General features: G+C 38.9%; 1 protein-coding gene across 1 annotated transcript; it reads left to right on the forward strand.

Annotated features, from left to right (window-relative positions):
• The first annotated feature begins 2686 nt into the window (after positions 1-2686).
• Positions 2687-17175, forward strand: LOC106091849 (uncharacterized). Its single transcript, XM_013258531.2, has 6 exons — positions 2687-2889; positions 2949-3205; positions 3276-3952; positions 15883-16052; positions 16106-16362; positions 16426-17175. Exons 1-6 carry the CDS (start codon positions 2745-2747, stop codon positions 17104-17106), a joined length of 2187 nt encoding a protein of 728 aa, XP_013113985.2. The 5' UTR covers positions 2687-2744; the 3' UTR covers positions 17107-17175.
• The last annotated feature ends 1870 nt before the right edge of the window (positions 17176-19045 follow it).

The raw sequence follows: 19045 nt of genomic DNA on the forward strand, positions 1-19045 counted from the left end.
ATGCCTGGGTTCGAATCCTGGCGAGACCAATAGAAAAAATTTTCAGCGTGGTTTTCCACTCCTAATGCTGGCGACATTTGTGAGGTACTATGCCATGTAAAACTTCTCTGCAAAGAGGTGTCGCACTGCGGCTCGCCGTTTAGACTCGGCTATAAAAAGGAGGCCTCTTATCATTGAGCTTAAACTTGCACTCATTGATATGTGAGAAGTTTGCCCCTGTTCCTTAGTGGATAAAAAAAGAGGATCTTCTGCCAATTTTCCAAGAGCCCATACACCATAAATTCTGCTTTGCGGTAAGTCGTTCGGCTTCAATTCTTGCATCACCAGTATTTTGAAAGGCTTCACACCTAAATCCTTCAGCAAAATTTTCCACGTTTTTGAGTAACAGAGGCCCAATTGCTACGATAATTGATGGTCATCATTAATATTGGCCGATACACCAGCGTTATTTTCTTCAGTTCACACTCTACGTAAGTCTTCAGTTCGCAGTCATAGCAAAACGTAACGTGCAAAATTGCAGCCAAATCGGATTAAAATTACGGCAGCTATCTCAAAGCATGGAACGATTTGGCCCATTTAAAATCCCAACTGACCTGCACTAATAAGAAGTAGTAACAGACACGTCTAAAAAGATTTATAATGTCAAGACGATCAAGAATATATATATACTTTGTTGGTACTCAGATGATTACTTCGATGAGTTACAAACGGAATGATGATGTTAGCATACCCCCATTCTATGCTGGAGGGTATAACAAGAGTTAATTATTATAAATTTTTAGAATAATCTATGGTTGTGCGTACTCAAGATTCGTCCCGGCCGAATTTAGTACATTTTTATACCCTCCACCATAGGATGTAGGATATAATAATTTCGTCATTCCGTTGGTAACACCTCCAAATATGCATCTAAGACCCCATAAAGTAATCTAGCCATGTCCCTCCGTCTGTCGAAAGCACCCTAATTTTAGAAGGAGTAAAATTGAAATTTTGTACAAATACTTTTTATTAAAGTAAGTCGGTTGGAATTGTAAATAAGCCAAATTGGCCCACGTTTTGATATAGCTGTCATATAAACTGATCTTGGATCTTGACTTCTTGAGCATCTATAGGTTTGCCCAAAAAGTAATTGCGGATTTTTTAAAAGAAAGTAAATGCATTTTTAATAAAACTTAGAATGAACTTTAATCAAATATACTTTTTTTACACTTTTTTTCTAAAGCAAGCTAAAAGTAACAGCTGATAACTGACAGAAGAAAGAATGCAATTACAGAGTCACAAGCTGTGAAAAAATTTGTCAACGCCGACTATATGAAAAATCCGCAATTACTTTTTGGGCAACCCAATAGAAGGCGCAATTCTTATCCGGTTTGGCAGAGATTTCGCACGTGGTGTTTTGGTATCACTTCCAACAACTGTGCTGAGTATGGTTGAAATCGGTCCATAACCTAATATAGCTGCCATATAAACCGATCTGGGGTCTTGACTTCTTGAGCCTCTAGATGGCACAATTCTCATCCGATTTGGCTGAAATTAAGCATGAAGTGTTTTGTTATGACTTCCAACAACTGTGCTAAGTATGGTTGAAATTAGTCCATAACTTCATATAGCTGCCAAATATACCGATCTTGACTTCTTGAGCCAATAGAAGGTGCAATTCTCGTCCAACTTGGCTGAAATGTTGCATGAAGTTGTTTGTTATGACTTCCAACAACTATGAAAAATATAGTTTAAATCGGTCTACAGCCTATTATTGCTGCCATATAAACCGATCTTGGACCTTGATTTCTTGAACCACTAGAGAGCGCAATTCTTATCCGATTTGGCGGAAATTTAGCATGAAATATTTGGTTATGACTTCCAACAACTGTGATAAATATGGTTCAAATCGATACATAACCTGATACAGCTGCCATTTAAACCGATTTGGGATCTTGACTTCTAAAGTCAAAATTTCAGCCGATTTTGCTGAAATTTTGTACAATATACGTGTCCAATATGGTCTTAATCGATCTATAGCCTAATATAGCTCCTACATAAACCGATCTCCCGAATATGCTTCTTGAGCCTCTACAAGGCGCAGTACTTATCAGAATGGACTGAAATATTACCCAATGACTTCTACTATGATCTTCAATATTCAAATTACTTATGGTCCGAATCGGACTATAACTTGTTATTGGTTTCAAGTTGAGCTTTTGATTAAAGAATATTGACTTTATTACTTAACAACAGAGGATGATTTTTGTTATTTGTGGTGGTCATAGAGTAGCATAGATTAACATTCTATTAAGAACTATCACCATGCCTTAATTTTTTTTCAAATTCTCAAATGTTGAGCTAATTTCAATGATTAATTTGATATATTTACTCATATGGAAAAGAGTTGGTAAGCGAGCAACCTTTGGTGCCAAGTGACTTCCAAAGGGTAAAGTCGTAGAGCCTGCATCCACTTCGCATGGTTGCAGCAGTATATAAAAGTATAGGTTTCTTGCCAGTTTACATATAATTGCCGCAATTAAAAAACTAACTGCACCGAATGACTACATATAGAATTCAAGTCTCAATGTAATCGATAAATTTAATTACTACAAACACACGAACTTGAATTACTACTGTTGTGAAAAACAGGTATTTTGAGGAAACATTATCAAATAAGACATTACCTTATGTGTGTTTCATATGTGAATATCGTAGTTAATTTACATCGAATGCTAAGCGCTATCACTGGCAAAAAGTAAAACATGAAAATTTTCATAGTCGCAAGTGCTGTAATTCTTTTAGGGTGTACCGCTTGCTATGGATCCTTCCTAACAAATTTTGACCCTACATCGAGTTACCTAACTGAGACAGTTATAGAATTTGCATCAAATGCAACCCAAGATGCTTGTAAGTTATCAAAATTGTACCACATAAGTCTCTATATATTAAAGTTTATTTGTTTACAGGTAAAATTTTTGCAAATACAGTCCGACAATTTCCTTTGAAAGTTCCCAACATAGACAGAGTGTCATTTCAACTGCGAACTCCATGTGAACAGTTGGAATTTCCCATTAAAGATGTCGGCAAGCTACGACAATCGCCGCAATTTGATGTCAACAAGAAAACCGTAGTTTTTATATCCGGCTGGATAGTTGAACCAGATAAAGAATATATCGAAGACCTAGCACAGGCTTATCACTGTCGAGGTGATCACAACTTTGTGGTGAGTTGGCCATAAAAACAAAGGTTATATTTCTCCATAATAATATGAATGAATATTATTTTTTCTGCAGTTTGCTAACACTGGAGGTTACATCACAAATCTTTATATTAATTCGGCCTACATTTCCACTAGGCTTGGGCAATTTATTGCCATAGGTCTGAGAAATTTGGGAATCACCCCGAAAAGTCTGCATTTAATAGGTCATAGTTTGGGTGCTCACATAGCGGGTAGTGCTGGACGTTATTATCAAAGAATAACAGGGAGAAGACTTCCTCGTATAACTGGCTTGGATCCTGCCAGAACATGCTTTCTAACTCCAGTGGTATTTCCTCGTTTAGGTCGGGGTGACGCTGACTTTGTGGATATTATTCATTCGAATCCAGGTGAATTCGGCTTGGAAGAAGCTTTAGGTGATGCTGACTTTTATGCGGGTGGTTTGAATATCATCAAACCTGGTTGCGGAAAAACTCCATTGCTGTGTTCACATGAACGTTCCATACGCTATTACACAGAAAGTGTATATCCCTATAGAGAAAGGAATTTCCTTAGTGTGCAATGTCGAAACAAAGTCGAATTGGAATACAAACAATGCACAGGTTCAAGAGCATTCATGGGCTATAAAACCAGATCGAATGTCAGAGGTGTTTTCTTTTCCGAAGTAGCAAAGACGCCTCCTTATGGCCGAAATGCAAAGAATGATGATGCTTATGTTCCCTACTATTGTACACGTTGTATGCTGTATTCATAGTCAAGGAATTATTAAATTGTTTGTTTTAAATAAATAATTTCTTGTATAACTTTTTGTAATATCCAACTGCTTGATGAAAGCACTCCTTGTTCCGATGATATAATGGCGCAGTGGCTAACTAACTGCATGGAAAATGCCGCGAAATCCGTACTTGGGTACCGGAAGCCTCCCCCGAGAAACCCATGGTACGACCAAGAGTATCGAGATGCTACTGAATCCAAGAATGCGGCATATAGAGCAACCCTGCAATCAGTAGCAACGCGCCAGATGAAGGAGAGGTATAGCGAGAAAAGAAGAGAGGAGAAACGTCTATTGCTCAGAAAGAAAAAGGAAATGGAAAGACGTGAGTGTGAGCGAATTCAGATGTACAGGAGTCAGAATGAAGTCCGGAAATTCTACCAAAGAATTAAACATCAAACCGATGGCTTTGGTGAAGGCACATCCTCCTGCAGAGACAAAGAAGGAAATCTGGTAACTGACACAGATAACATGCTGAGGATATGGAAAGAACATTTTACCCAACTGCTATAGTCCGACGTTGGCGGCGAAGAGTATACCGCAGAACCAATCCCTGCTTAATCCCTTCTTAGACTGCAAGACTGTTCGTGCAAAATTGTTAATTAATAACACAAATTCTTTGATAGGACCAATTTCAGCTAATTTTTTAATTGAATGTACAAATTTCTTAATTGAACCTAGTTTTTAATTTTTTCTGTGTATGTCCTCCTCTATAAATGTCTAGATCAACAGGTAAAAATTGTAAACTTATTTCCAATTTTTTTCGCTGTTTCCCTATTGTGCGGCGTCAAGTGTCTGTCTACGGATCAAATTAAAATAATAATAAAACAATGGCAAACGAAATAATAAAATATGTATACCCCATAGTGAAGGTGATAAAACAGTGAAGGGCACACTCACACATTTGCAAACTATTTCAAAGCCCATGGGCTTATACTCTTGTTCACACAATATTGTGTAATAGTGTGTATGTATTTACCCGCATCTGTTAATGGGCAGAAACACACAACCGCACATAAAACGAACAGCAGCACACGGATATTGTAAGCAACCTGTGTGCCTTCGTACGACCTTCGTATATAGTTGTCATTTTTATACCCTCCACCATAAGATGGGGGGTATACTAATTTCGTCATTCTGTTTGTAACTACTCGAAATATTCGTCTGAGACCCCATAAAGTATATATATTCTTGATCGTCGCGACATTTTATGTCGATCTAGCCATGTCCGTCCGTCTGTCCGTCCGTCCGTCCGTCCGTCCGTCTGTCTGTCGAAAGCACGCTAACTTCCGAAGGAGTAAAGCTAGCCGCTTGAAATTTTGCACAAACACTTCTTATTAGTGTAGGTCGGTTGGTATTGTAAATGGGCCATATCGGTCCATGTTTTGATATAGCTGCCATATAAACCGATCTTGGGTCTTGACTTCTTGAGCCTCTAGAGTGCGCAATTCTTATCCGATTGGAATGAAATTTTGCATGACGTGTTTTGCTATGATATCCAACAACTATGCCAAGTATGGTTCAAATCGGTTCATAACCTGATATAGCTGCCATATAAACCGATCTTGGGTCTTGACTTCTTGAGCCTCTAGCGTGCGCAATTCTTATCCGATCAGAATGAAATTTTGCACGACGTGTTTTGTTATGATATCCAACAAGTGTGCCAAGTATGGTTCAAATCGGTCCATAACCTGATATAGCTGCCATATAACCCGATCTTGGGTCTTGACTTCTTGAGCCTGTAGAGTGCGCAATTCTTATCCGATTGGAATGAAATTTTGCATGACGTGTTTTGCTATGATATCCAACAACAGCGCCAAGTATGGTTCGAATCGGTCCATAACATGATATAGCTAGCATATAAACCGATCTTGGGTCTTGACTTCTTGACCCTCTAGAGGGCGCAATTCTTATCCGATTGGAATGGAATTTCGCACGACGTGTTTTGTTATGATACCCAACAACTGTGCCAAGTATGGTTCAAATCGGTCCATAACCTGATATAGCTACCATATAAACCAATCTTGGGTCTTGACTTCTTGACCCTCTAGAGGGCACAATTCTTATCCGATTTGAATGAATTTTTGCACGAAGTATTTCGTTATGATATCCAACAACTGTACCAAGTATGGTTTAAATCGGTCCATAACCTGATATAGCTGCCATATAAACCGATCTTGGGTCTTGACTTCTTAAGCCTCTAGAGGGCACAATTCTTATCCGATTGGAATGGAATTTCGCATGACGTGTTTTGTTATGATACCCAATAACTGTGCCAAGTATGGTTTAAATCGGTCCATAACCTGATATAGCTGCCATATAAACCGATCTTGGGTTTTGACTTCTTGAGCCTCTAGAGGGCACAATTCTTATCCGATTTGAATGAATTTTTGCACGAAGTATTTCGTTATGATATCCAACAACTGTGCCAAGTATGGTTGAAATCGGTTCATAACCTGATATAGCTGTCATATAAACAGATCTGGGGATTTGACTTCTTGAGCTTCTAGAGGGCGCAATTCCTATCCGATTTGGCTGAAATTTTGCATGACGTATTTTATTTTTACTTTCAACAACTGTGTCAAATAAGGTTCAAATCGGTTCATAACCTGATATAGCTGCCATATAAACCGATCTGGGATCTTGACTTCTTGACCCCTAGAGGTCGCAATTATTATCCGATATGCCTGAAATTTTTTTACGATGGATACTCTCATGACCATCAACAAACGTTTTTATTATGGTCTGAATCGGTCTATAGCCCGATACAGATTCCATATAAATCGTTCTCTCTATTTTACTTCGTAAGCCCCAATGGGCGCAATTCTTATACGAATTAGCTAAAATTTTACACAGGTCTCCAACATATAATTTAATTGTGGTCCGAACCGGACCATATCTTGATATCGTTTTAATAGCAGAGCAACTCTTTTCTTATATCCTTTTTTGCCTAAGAAGAGATGCCAGGAAAAGAACTCGACAAATGCGATCCATGGTGGAGGGTATATAAGATTCGGCCCGGCCGAACTTAGCACGCTTTTACTTGTTCAATTTGTTGTTGTTATTGTGCACTTGGTTGTTTGCTCGTGATTTACTGCCCCTCATAAAACACAATTTATTATTTTCAACTGTGTTAATATGCCTATCACTGTTATAAAACGTGCGTTATAAAGCGTGCTAAGTTTGGCCGGGTCGAATTTTAGGAACCCACCACAATGGATTCTGCTAAATATTGATACAAAATAAATTAAGTTGAAAGACATAATTTTAATCTACATACCAAACTTCTGTCAAACCAACAAAATTTAAAGCTTTTAGGAACAGAACAAGGATAATTGAGAGACCGGTTTATGCGGGAGCTATACCAGGTTATAGCAGTCATAACAGAACACTATGTGCAAAATTTTAACAAAATCGGATGAAAATTGCTGCTTTCAGGGGCTAAAGATGTCAAATCGGGAGATCGGTTTATATGGAAACTATATCAGGTTATAGACCAAATTTTTAGCCGAATGGGACAAAAATTGCGGATTCCATTATCTCAAGAAGTCAAATCGTGAGATCGATTTATATGGAATCTATATCAGGTTATAGACCGATTTGTACCGTACTTGTCACAGTTGTTGGAAGTCGTAACGGAACACTATGTGCCAAATTTAAGCCAAATCGGACAAAAAATGCGCTTTCTAGGGGCTCAAGTAGTCAAAACGGGAGATCGGTTTATATGCAATCTATATACAATTCTGAACCTATATAGCCCCATTCCCAACGAGTAAGTATCTGCGCAAAATTTCAATCGTCTAAGCTTTACGCGTTCGACCGCTATCATGATTTCGACAGACGGACAGAGGGACAGATATGGCTAGATCGACTCAGAACGTCGTGACGATGAAGAATATATATACTTTATAGGATCTTAGGTCAATATTTCAAGATGTTACAAACATAAACATGACTAGATTAGTAAACCCCCATCCTATGGTGGTGGACATAAGAATTATGTGACGCCGGGCTTAATTTTTGACACCACCACTATGGTGGTTGGTATTACTAAAGGCTTACACACAATATGTTTCTGAGGACCTATTTGCGCAGAATTTGGTGCGATTGATAAAAGGCATAACGTTCCAAAATTCAATCCAATGGGGTGCAAATAAAGGCGCCTAGGAGCCCAAAAAGCCATATCAGGGAATCAGTTAATGCGGGTTATACGCATACGATTATATATAATTCAGATAACAATTCTGGCTTCCAGAGGCTTTAGGTAATAGACTTGAAACATATACGCAAATATTGTTGCAAGTTGTTAAAAACAGTAAATGCAAAATTGCAGCCAAATCGGGTAACAATTATGGCTTTTGGGCCCAAGAAGTCAAATCGAAGGATTTTTTATATGGGAGCCGTATTCAAATATAAATCGATTTGGCCAATTTTCAACGCCCACTGACCTACGACAACAAGAAGTCTATGTGCAATATTTCAAGCGGATATATTATTTCGTTTAACTGCTATCGTGATCTTCGCCGACAGATGGGCGGACAGGGCTAGATCGACTGACTATGGGAATATAATTATAAAATACATTTATTCTTTATAGGAGGCCGAAGTTTCCAGGTGTTACAAACGAAAAGGCGTGATAAGAATACCCACAAACGGGTGGCGTTATCTATGTATACCCTCAAAGACCTATTTCTTTGAGATATTATAACTAATTATATGTTACACTGTTGCTTTTTATTGTTCTGCAATAACAGTTGCTCACATAATCTAAAAAGAACATTTTGCGTGAAATACTCCTGAAACATTTGTTGCTTAAAATCAACTCCGAAGACCTAACAGTTGCAGTATCGGTGTAAGTCTATGACATGTTGTGTGCTACTGAAACGTATTAATCCGCAGAAACTTGCAACGAATACTTCAGAGTTCAAGGATAGGATTGAGTAGATGAGTACTCAGATTTCGTATACTACAAATCCAACAGCGGTATAGCAGTCATTCAAACGTCTGTGGGTCATCCTGAGAAGACAAGATCCAAGGAGCTTTCCTGTTGTTGGTAAGCGCATCTTGTTGGTAAAGATTATTAACGTATAAATGGTCACATTCCTGTAGAGTAAGAAGGATCTTTCAACCCCCGATTGGATAAAGCTGTTCGAAGGCGAAAGCATTATGCATATATTCAAAAATCAAGGAGCCTCAAATTTCTCTTATTTATAAAAATCATTTTGTGTTGGTTTGTTCGTTTATATGTTCCATATAGACTCAAAAACGGTTTAACTGATGTTCCCGAAATTTTCATAAAAAAGGTGCAGAATGGTCAAGTGGCGGAATAGAGCACCCTGGGAAAATTATGGAAAATCAAAGGCATTAGGGAGAAGAGCATGATTTGGTTATAAATTGCCATCTCGTCCTCAAACATGATAATATGGGGTTAAAATAAAAGGTAATTGGGATTGAATTAAGTCTGATATCATTTTTCAAGGCCAAGTGCTGAAAAGCCCACGAACAAGAAATTTTTACCAGCCATGAAAAATTGGGCCTCCAATGAAAGGTACTTGGGAGTAGAATACAAAAGAACTGCACTTTTGTAGCCAAGAGTCGAGGCCGCCTTAAAAACGGGCATATAGACTGTCATGAAGATATGGGGTTGTCAAGTGAAAGGTGTTTGGGAGTAGAATATAACAAGTAAAAGCGTGCTAAGTTCGGCCGGGCCGAATCTTATATACCCTCCACCATGGATCGCATTTGTCGAGTTCTTTTCCCGGCATCTTTTCTTAGCCAAAAAAGGATATAAGAAAAGAATTGCTCTGCTATTAAAACGATATCAAAATATGGTCCGGTTCGGACCACAGTAAATTATATGTTGGAGACCTGTGTAAAATGTCAGCCAATTCGAATAAGAATTGCGCCCTTTGTGGGCTCAAGAAGTAAAATAGAGAGATTGATTTATATGGGAGCTGTATCGGGCTATATACCGATTCAGACCATAATAAACACGTATGTTAATGGTCATGAGAGAATCCGTCGTACAAAATTTCAGGCAAATCGGATAATAATTGCGACCTCTAGAGGCTCAAGAAGTCAAGACCCCAGATCGGTTTATATGGCAGCTATATCAGGTTATGAACCGATTTAAACCATACTTGGTATAGTTGTTGGGTATAATAACAAAACACGTCTTGCAAAATTTTATTTCAATCGGATAGGAATTGCGCACTCTAGAGGCTCAAGAAGTCAAGACCCAAGATCGGTTTATATGGCAGCTATATCAGGTTATGGACCGATTTGAATCATACTGGGCGCAGTTATTGCATGTCATAACAAAACACGTCGTGCCAAAATTCATTCAAATCGGATGATTTGAATGAATTTTCATTCGATCCCAAGATCGGTTTATATGGCAGCTATATCAAAACATGGACCGATATGGCCCATTTACAATACCAACCGACCTACACTAATAAGAAGTATTTGTGCAAAATTTCAAGCGGCTAGCTTTACTCCTTCGGAAGTTAGCGTGCTTTCGACAGACAGACGGACGGACGGACGGACGGACGGACGGACGGACGGACGGACGGACGGACAGACGGACGGACATTGCTAGATCGACATAAAATGTCGCGACGATCAAGAATATATATACTTTATGGGGTCTCAGACGAATATTTCGAGTAGTTACAAACAGAATGACGAAATTAGTATACCCCCCATCTTATGGCGGAGGGTATAAAAACATCACCATTTTAGGAGAAGAGTACTAATAAAACATTCAAATCTGAGTGCAAATGTTTGTGGCGACTAAATTCTTCAGAAATCCCGCAAATTGCTTAACACACTAATAATGACAATAGGCGATTCGAAAGTATTTGGGTACGAAAAGGATTCCAAGTAGAACTTATTATCTGGACAGTCACCTTAGCTCCCGAAAATTCTCTTGAAAAGAACTGTTTGTGGTTTGGCTTGGGAATTCTCGAGCTGGGAATTCTATTTCGCTTTTCGGGGGGTATACTAATTTCGTCATTCTGTTTGTAACTACTCGAAATATTCGTCTGAGACCCCATAAAGTATATATATTCTTGATCGTCGCGACATTTTATGTCGATCTAGCAATGTCCGTCCGTCTGTCCGTCCGTCCGTCCGTCCGTCCGTCCGTCTGTCTGTCGAAAGCACGCTAACTTCCGAAGGAGTAAAGCTAGCCGCTTGAAATTTTGCACAAATACTTCTTATTAGTGTAGGTCGGTTGGTATTGTAAATGGGCCATATCGGTCCATGTTTTGATATAGCTGCCATATAAACCGATCTTGGGTCTTGACTTCTTGAGCCTGTAGAGTGCGCAATTCTTATCCGATTGGAATGAAATTTTGCATGACATGTTTTGCTATGATATCCAACAACTGTGCCAAGTATGGTTCAAATCGGTTCATAACCTGATATAGCTGCCATATAAACCGATCTTGGGTCTTGACTTCTTGAGCCTCTAGCGTGCGCAATTCTTATCCGATCAGAATGAAATTTTGCACGACGGGTTTTGTTATGATATCCAACAAGTGTGCCAAGTATGGTTCAAATCGGTCCATAACCTGATATAGCTGCCATATAACCCGATCTTGGGTCTTGACTTCTTGAGCCTGTAGAGGGCGCAATTCTTATCCGATTGGAATGAAATTTTGCATGACGTGTTTTGCTATGATATCCAACAACAGCGCCAAGTATGGTTCAAATCGGTCCATAACATGATATAGCTAGCATATAAACCGATCTTGGGTCTTGACTTCTTGACCCTCTAGAGGGCGCAATTCTTATCCGATTGGAATGGAATTTCGCACGACGTGTTTTGTTATGATACCCAACAACTGTGCCAAGTATGGTTCAAATCGGTCCATAACCTGATATAACTACCATATAAACCGATCTTGGGTCTTGACTTCTTGACCCTCTAGAGGGCACAATTCTTATCCGATTTGAATGAATTTTTGCACGAAGTATTTCGTTATGATATCCAACAACTGTGCCAAGTATGGTTCAAATCGGTTCATAACCTGATATAGCTGTCATATAAACAGATCTGGGGATTTGACTTCTTGAGCTTCTAGAGGGCGCAATTCCTATCCGATTTGGCTGAAATTTTGCATGACGTATTTTATTTTTACTTTCAACAACTGTGTCAAATAAGGTTCAAATCGGTTCATAACCTGATATAGCTGACATATAAACCGATCTGGGATCTTGACTTCTTGACCCCTAGAGGTCGCAATTATTATCCGATATGCCTGAAATTTTGTACGATGGATACTCTCATGACCATCAACAAACGTTTTTATTATGGTCTGAATCGGTCTATAGCCCGATACAGATTCCATATAAATCGTTCTCTCTATTTTACTTCGTAAGCCCCAATGGGCGCAATTCTTATACGAATTAGCTAAAATTTTACACAGGTCTCCAACATATAATTTAATTGTGGTCCGAACCGGACCATATCTTGATATCGTTTTAATAGCAGAGCAACTCTTTTCTTATATCCTTTTTTGCCTAAGAAGAGATGCCAGGAAAAGAACTCGACAAATGCGATCCATGGTGGAGGGTATATAAGATTCGGCCCGGCCGAACTTAGCACGCTTTTACTTGTTTTATTTTAAGAAATTTAAAACCATTTTCTAATAAAACATTTAAACAAGTAAAAGCGAATTAAAATTGGCATTGCCGAGCTTTGGATACACACCGCCGTCGATATATTTATCATCCTTTTTGATTACTCTAGTAGATCCGTATTGTCAATCTGGACGTATTGGGTCTAGGTATCGAGAATCCATATACAAGTTATAGATTTAAATTTCAGAGAAAAGGATTAATAAATGAGGCTTTAAGACCTAAAATCGACAGATCGGAATAGACGTCAGCTATATCAAAATGGGGTCTAATGTGGACCAAGTCGGCAGATCGCCTTATATGGCAGCTATATTCAAATGTGGCTTGATATGGACCATGGATTTTGTTAAAAATTTACACTAAGGACTTGGACCGTATGTGACACGATTTTTGGAAGTTGTAACAGAACACTACGTACAAAATTTTAGCCCAATAGGTTAATAATTGCAGCTTCAAGTGTCGCTAAACCGAGAAATGAACTTTAATGGACCATCAGAACTCTGAAAAATATCGAAAGAGCAAGGCCACCAAAGCTCAGAGGTAAATATGCCCGCCTATAACGCTGAATGCCTGGGTTCGAATCCTAGCAAGAAAATCAGAAACAATTTGTCAGTTTCCTAAAGCTGGCGACATTTGTGAGGTACTGTGCTATGTAAACACCTCTCCCCAAAGAGATGTCACTCTGCAGCACGCCGTTCGGACTCGGCTATAAAAAGGAGCTCCCTTATCATTGTGCTTAAACTAGAATTGGACAACTATCAGTGATACTCGTATGTGATAAGTTTCATGGGCGAAATTTTCAATTTTGCGATGCAGTCAGTTGTGCGTTTTCCCGCAAGCACGCAGCTGATATGAGAGTTTCTGACACCACCGTTCGACGAATTCTTCATTAAGACCTTAAATTGCATCCCAATAAATTGGGATGCAACTATTTCGCATCGTCGTAAAATTCTAAGACGATTTAACGATGTCCGTGTGTCTGTCCGTCCGTCAGTTGTAATCACTATACAGCCTTCAAAAATTGAGATATTGAGCTGAAATTTGGCACAGATACGTATCTTTAATGCACGCTGGCTAGGTTCTGGAACGGGCCAAATATATAAACTGATCTGCCGAAAAAGGGGCTACTGCCCATAAATGCGTTATTATACCCTCCACTATAAGATGGGGGGTATACTAATTTCGTCATTCTGATTGTAACTACTCGAAATATTCGTCTGAGACCCCATAAAGTATATATATTCTTGATCGTCGTGAAATTTTATGTCGATCTAGCCATGTCCGTCCGTCTGTCTGTCGAAAGCACGCTAACTTCCGAAGGAGTAAAGCTAGCCGCATGAAATTTTGCACAAATACTTCTCATTAGTGTAGGTCGGTTGGTATTGTAAATGGGCCATATCGGTCCATGTTTTGATATAGCTGCCATATAAACAGATGTTGGGTCTTGACTTCTTAAGCCTCTAGAGTGCGCAATTCTTATCCGATTGGAATGAAATTTTGCACGACGTGTTTTGTTATTATTTCCAACAACTGTGCCAAGTATGGTTCAAATCGGTTCATAACCTTATATAGCTGTCATATAAACCGATCTGGGATCTTGACTTCTTGAGCCTCTAGAGGTCGCAATTATTATCCGATTTGCCTGAAATTTTGAACGACGGATTCTCTCATGACCATTAACACACGTGTTTATTATGGTCTGAATCGGTATATAGCCCGATACAGCTCCCATATAAATCGATCTCTCTATTTTACTTCTTAAGCCCACAAAGGGCGCAATTCTTATTCGAATTGGCTTACATTTTACACAGGTCTCCAACATATAATTTACTGTGGTCCAAACCGGACCATATCTTGATATCGCTCTAAAAGCAGAGCAAATCTTTTCTTATATCCTTTTTTGCCTAAGAAGAGATGCCGGGAAAAGAACTCGACAAATGCGATCCATGGTGGAGGGTATATAAGATTCGGCCCGGCCGAACTTAGCACGCTTTTACTTGTTTTTTACCTAAATTCGCTGAAATTTGAAATAGTGAGTAGCTTAAAGCTTCTCGACATCTGACCCAAATATGGTAAATATCGGACTATATTTATATATAGCTGTCACATAGACCGATCTGCCGATAAAGGGTCTGAAGCCCATAAAAGCTGCCTTTATCGCCCGATTTCGCTGAAAGTTGAAACAGTGATTAGCTTTAGGCTTTCCTACAAAGGACCCAAATATTGTTCAGATCGGACTATATTTGGATATATCTGTCATATAGACCGATCTGCCGATAAAGGGTCTGAAGCCCATTAAAGCTTTAGTAGGTTATTTCCGACATCTGACCTATATATGGATTAGATCGGATTATATTTAGATATAGTTGCCATATAGACCGATCTCCCGATAAAGAGTCGAAGCCCATTAAAGCTTTACTTTTTATCCGATTTCAAATTTGAAACAGTGAGCAATATTAGGCCTCCCGACATATGACTTAAATATGGTTCAAATCGGTCATATATATAGACCGATCTGCCGATAAAGGGACTAAAGCCCTTAAAGACTTTATTTTTTAACCGATTTCGCTGAAATTTGGAACAGTAAGTAGTTTTAGGCCTCCCAACATAGGACCCAAATATGGTTTTGATCGGACTATATTTAGATATAGCTGTTATATGACCAATCTGTCTAAAGCCCATCGCTGAAATTTGATACAGTGAGTTGTGTTGAGCGTCCCGATATCCGACCTTAATATGGTTCAGATCGATTTATATTTGGATATAGCTGCTAAAAAGACTAATTTTTTTTCTACAAAATTGAACAGTGACTTATATTTATTAGACCACTTAATGTCCGTGCCTAATTTGGGTGCTTGAGTTATCCAATTTTCACTGGATTGTGAAGAAAGGTGGTTTACATGTATACTCGAGGTGGTGGGTATCCGAAGTTCGGCCCGGCCGAACTTAATACCTTTTTTTTGCTTGTAACATTTTTTAAATAATAATCTATGGCAATGTATATGGTATCAAAAATCTAAATATATATATTTGATGCGCGATCCACTTTGGAGGGCATGGAACATTTGTTTCGGCAATATTAATTTTTGCAAACAATGGCTATACAATACTACATAGGTATTGTTGTTATGTGTCAAATATTTCACAAATGTGTTCTTTGAAAAATTGTACAAACTTCATATCAATATAGACTTTTTAAAAATATTCTTTTGAACGAAAGCATCTGTTTTTTATATAAAGCGGTTAATAAATCCATGACTTGAATCAGACTTTATTGGAAAATGCTGAGAATGAAACTGTTTCATAACTTTCTTCTTATTGGAGTGATAATAAGTACTAGTGCCGCTAGTATATTGTCTAACCTACTTGGTAACACCCTGAACACCGTCTCGGGAACAGTTAAGGAATTAACCTCGGATGTGGCCGATGCTGGATGTAAGTCTTTGATTGGTATAACTAAAATGCTTTATAACATTTGGCATATGTAGGTCGCTTGTTTGCTGAAACCGTTAAGGACCACCCTATAAAAGATCCTACCATAGAGGATGTATCCTTCCAATTAATAACACCATGTGGGCGAAAAGAATTTCCTGTTGGCTCAGCTAATCAATTGAGTGAATCGCCAGAATTCGACAGGAATAAGACGACTGTGGTCTTCATCACTGGCTGGTTGGTTGAGCCAGACATGGATTATATCCAGGTTGTTGCCAGAGCATTCCATTGCAGAGAAGACTACAATTTTGTGGTAGGTTGGGCAAACACAAAACACCACCATTCGTATAGATAATGTCTCGGAAATTTTTCGCAGCTTGTCAATACTGGAGGTGTTATTACGAACTTGTATATAAACTCAGCTTATCATACTGGTAAGCTGGGAGAATTTGTAGCCATGGGCCTCCAGAATTTAGGAATACCAACACAAGATATTTACCTAGTTGGCCATAGTTTGGGTGCTCAAATAGCGGGTAGTGCTGGCCGTTATTTCCATAATTTAACCAATGAAAAATTACTTCGCATAACGGGCTTGGATCCAGCCAGACCGTGTTTCCTTACTCCCATTGTATTTCCTCGCATTGGCAAAGGCGATGCTGAATTCATTGACATTATCCACACGAATCCCACCGATCTGGGCATTGAGGAGGCCATTGGTGATACAGATTTTTATGCTGGTGGTTTGGATGTAATCAAACCTGGTTGTAGTCGTCTTACACTCCTATGCTCACACGAGCGAGCCATTTTCTATTTTGCTGAAAGCGTTTATCCCCAAAATGAGAACAACTTTTTGACAAAACAATGCAATAACATGGACGAACTGCAAAAGAAGAAATGCATGGGTCCCAATGCTTTCATGGGCTTTGCAGCCGATCCAAATATAAGAGGAATTTATTCAACAGAAGTTCGTGATAAGTCCCCATATGGAACAAATGCAAGCAGTGGCAGTTCTGCGGGATTGGAAGAATGCGGAGTATGTTCACAAAAAAATAAATAAATATGTTTAGTGAATTATTGGTTTGAACTACTTAATAATATCTAAAATAAATGTTATTTTGAATGTTTATTTTTTTTTTTATTATATGCTTTATAGAGAATAGTATAAACAAGTATAAATTTATTAAGTTCAGTTCCGTAAAGCACCCCCTTAACTGAACTTCATTTCCGTTTGGAATAAAGAACGAATTTGATATCTAATTCCAGTGCAAAGTTGGCCGCCCCAAACCCAAAACACCCTCCAAACGGTTTATATTTACCGGCCATGGCAACATGGGGCTCAAATTAAAGGGATTTGGAAGTGCAGCATGAATTTGATATCCATATTTGAGTCGAAATGTCTAAGGTGCCATCCCTCCCCTAATGATAAAATTACCCTAAAGAAGAACCGTACCACACATCAATGAGTGCTTTCCGATTCAAGCTTAAACTCAATGATAAGCGACCTTTATTTATAGCCTGGTCCGAACGGCGTCCCGCAGTGCGACATCTCTTTGGAGAAAAATTTTTAAATGACCATGCATAACATTGTACCTCGCAAATGTCGCCAACATTAAGAGGGAATAAACACCGCTTTGTCCGATGTTCTCGCCAGGATTCGAACGCGTTCAGCTTCATAGACTACAATGGCACGAATTTGATATCCGTATTCAGGGCGAAGTGTCCCCGCCCTTAAAAGACATTAGAGAGTTAAGGAAGGCGCAGCGGAGCGGGCCCGGTTTGGCTAGTTGACTATAAAACTAAGATATTCGCACACTTTGAAGGCTTTGAAAAAAAGGATCGGCCTATATAAATAGTGCGTTGGCAATCATTGTAAAATTCAGCTCTGAATGTCATCGCCGATGGGTCAGATCCCGCTCCCAATAGCGACCAAAATTTTCAAAAAGCCCATAGACCATAAACTTTAAAAATTTTCACTTTCCGGGTTTATCATCCGCACTCGACCGAGCTGTTCATTACTGTTCTTTTGCTCCGTAAAAAAGGAAAAACAAGTAAAAGCGTGCTAAGTTCGGCCGGGCCGAATCTTATATACCCTCCACCATGGATCGCATTTGTCGAGTTCTTTTCCCGGCATCTCTTCTTAGGCAAAACAGGATATAAGAAAAGATTTGCTCTACTATTAGAGCGATATCAAGATATGGTCCGGTTTGGACCACAATTAAATTATATGTTGAAAACCTGTGTTTAATGTCAGCCAATTCGAATAAGAATTGCGCCCTTTGTGGGCTCAAGAAGTAAAATAGAGAGATCGATTTATATGGGAGCTGTATCGGCCTATAGACCAATTCAGACCATAATAAACACATATGTTAATGGTCATGAGAGAATCCGTCGTACAAAATTTCAGGCAAATCGGATTATAATTGCGACCTCTAGAGGCTCAAGAAATCAAGATCCCAGATCGGTTTATATGGCAGCTATATCAGGTTATGAACCGACTTGTACTTTATTTGACATAGTTGTTGAAAGTAACAATAAAAAACGTCTTGCGAAATTTCAGACAAATCGGATAGAAATTGAGCCCTCTAGAAGCTCAAGAAGTCAAGTCCCCAGATCTGTTTATATGACAGCTATATCAGGTTATGAACCGATTTGAACCATATTTGGCGCAGTTGTTGGATATCATAACAAAATACTACGTGCCAAAATTTATTCAAATTGGATAAGAATTGCGCCCTGCAGAGGCTCAAGAAGTCAAGACCCAAGATCGGTTTATATGACAGCTATATAAGGTTATGAACCGATTTGAACCATACTTGGCACAGTTGTTGGGTATCATAACAAAACACGTCGTGCAAAATTTCATTCCAATCGGATAAGAATTGCGCACTCTAGAGGCTCAAGGAGTCAAGACCCAAGATCGGTTTATATGGCAGCTATATCAGGTTATAAACCGATTTGAACCATACTTGACACAGTTGTTGGATATCATAACAAAA

This window comes from Stomoxys calcitrans, chromosome 4 (assembly GCF_963082655.1).
Source record: "Stomoxys calcitrans chromosome 4, idStoCalc2.1, whole genome shotgun sequence".
NCBI lineage: Eukaryota > Metazoa > Arthropoda > Insecta > Diptera > Muscidae > Stomoxys > Stomoxys calcitrans.

Bases quoted from the DNA above. Each gene is read 5' to 3' on its own strand.
- LOC106091849 (XM_013258531.2), top strand. From the start codon at position 2,745: ATGAAAATTTTCATAGTCGCAAGTGCTGTAATTCTTTTAGGGTGTACC. The intron at 2,890-2,948 runs GTAAGTTATCAA...ATTTGTTTACAG, and splicing joins AAATGCAACCCAAGATGCTT to GTAAAATTTTTGCAAATACA. The intron at 16,053-16,105 runs GTAAGTCTTTGA...TGGCATATGTAG, and splicing joins GGATGTGGCCGATGCTGGAT to GTCGCTTGTTTGCTGAAACC.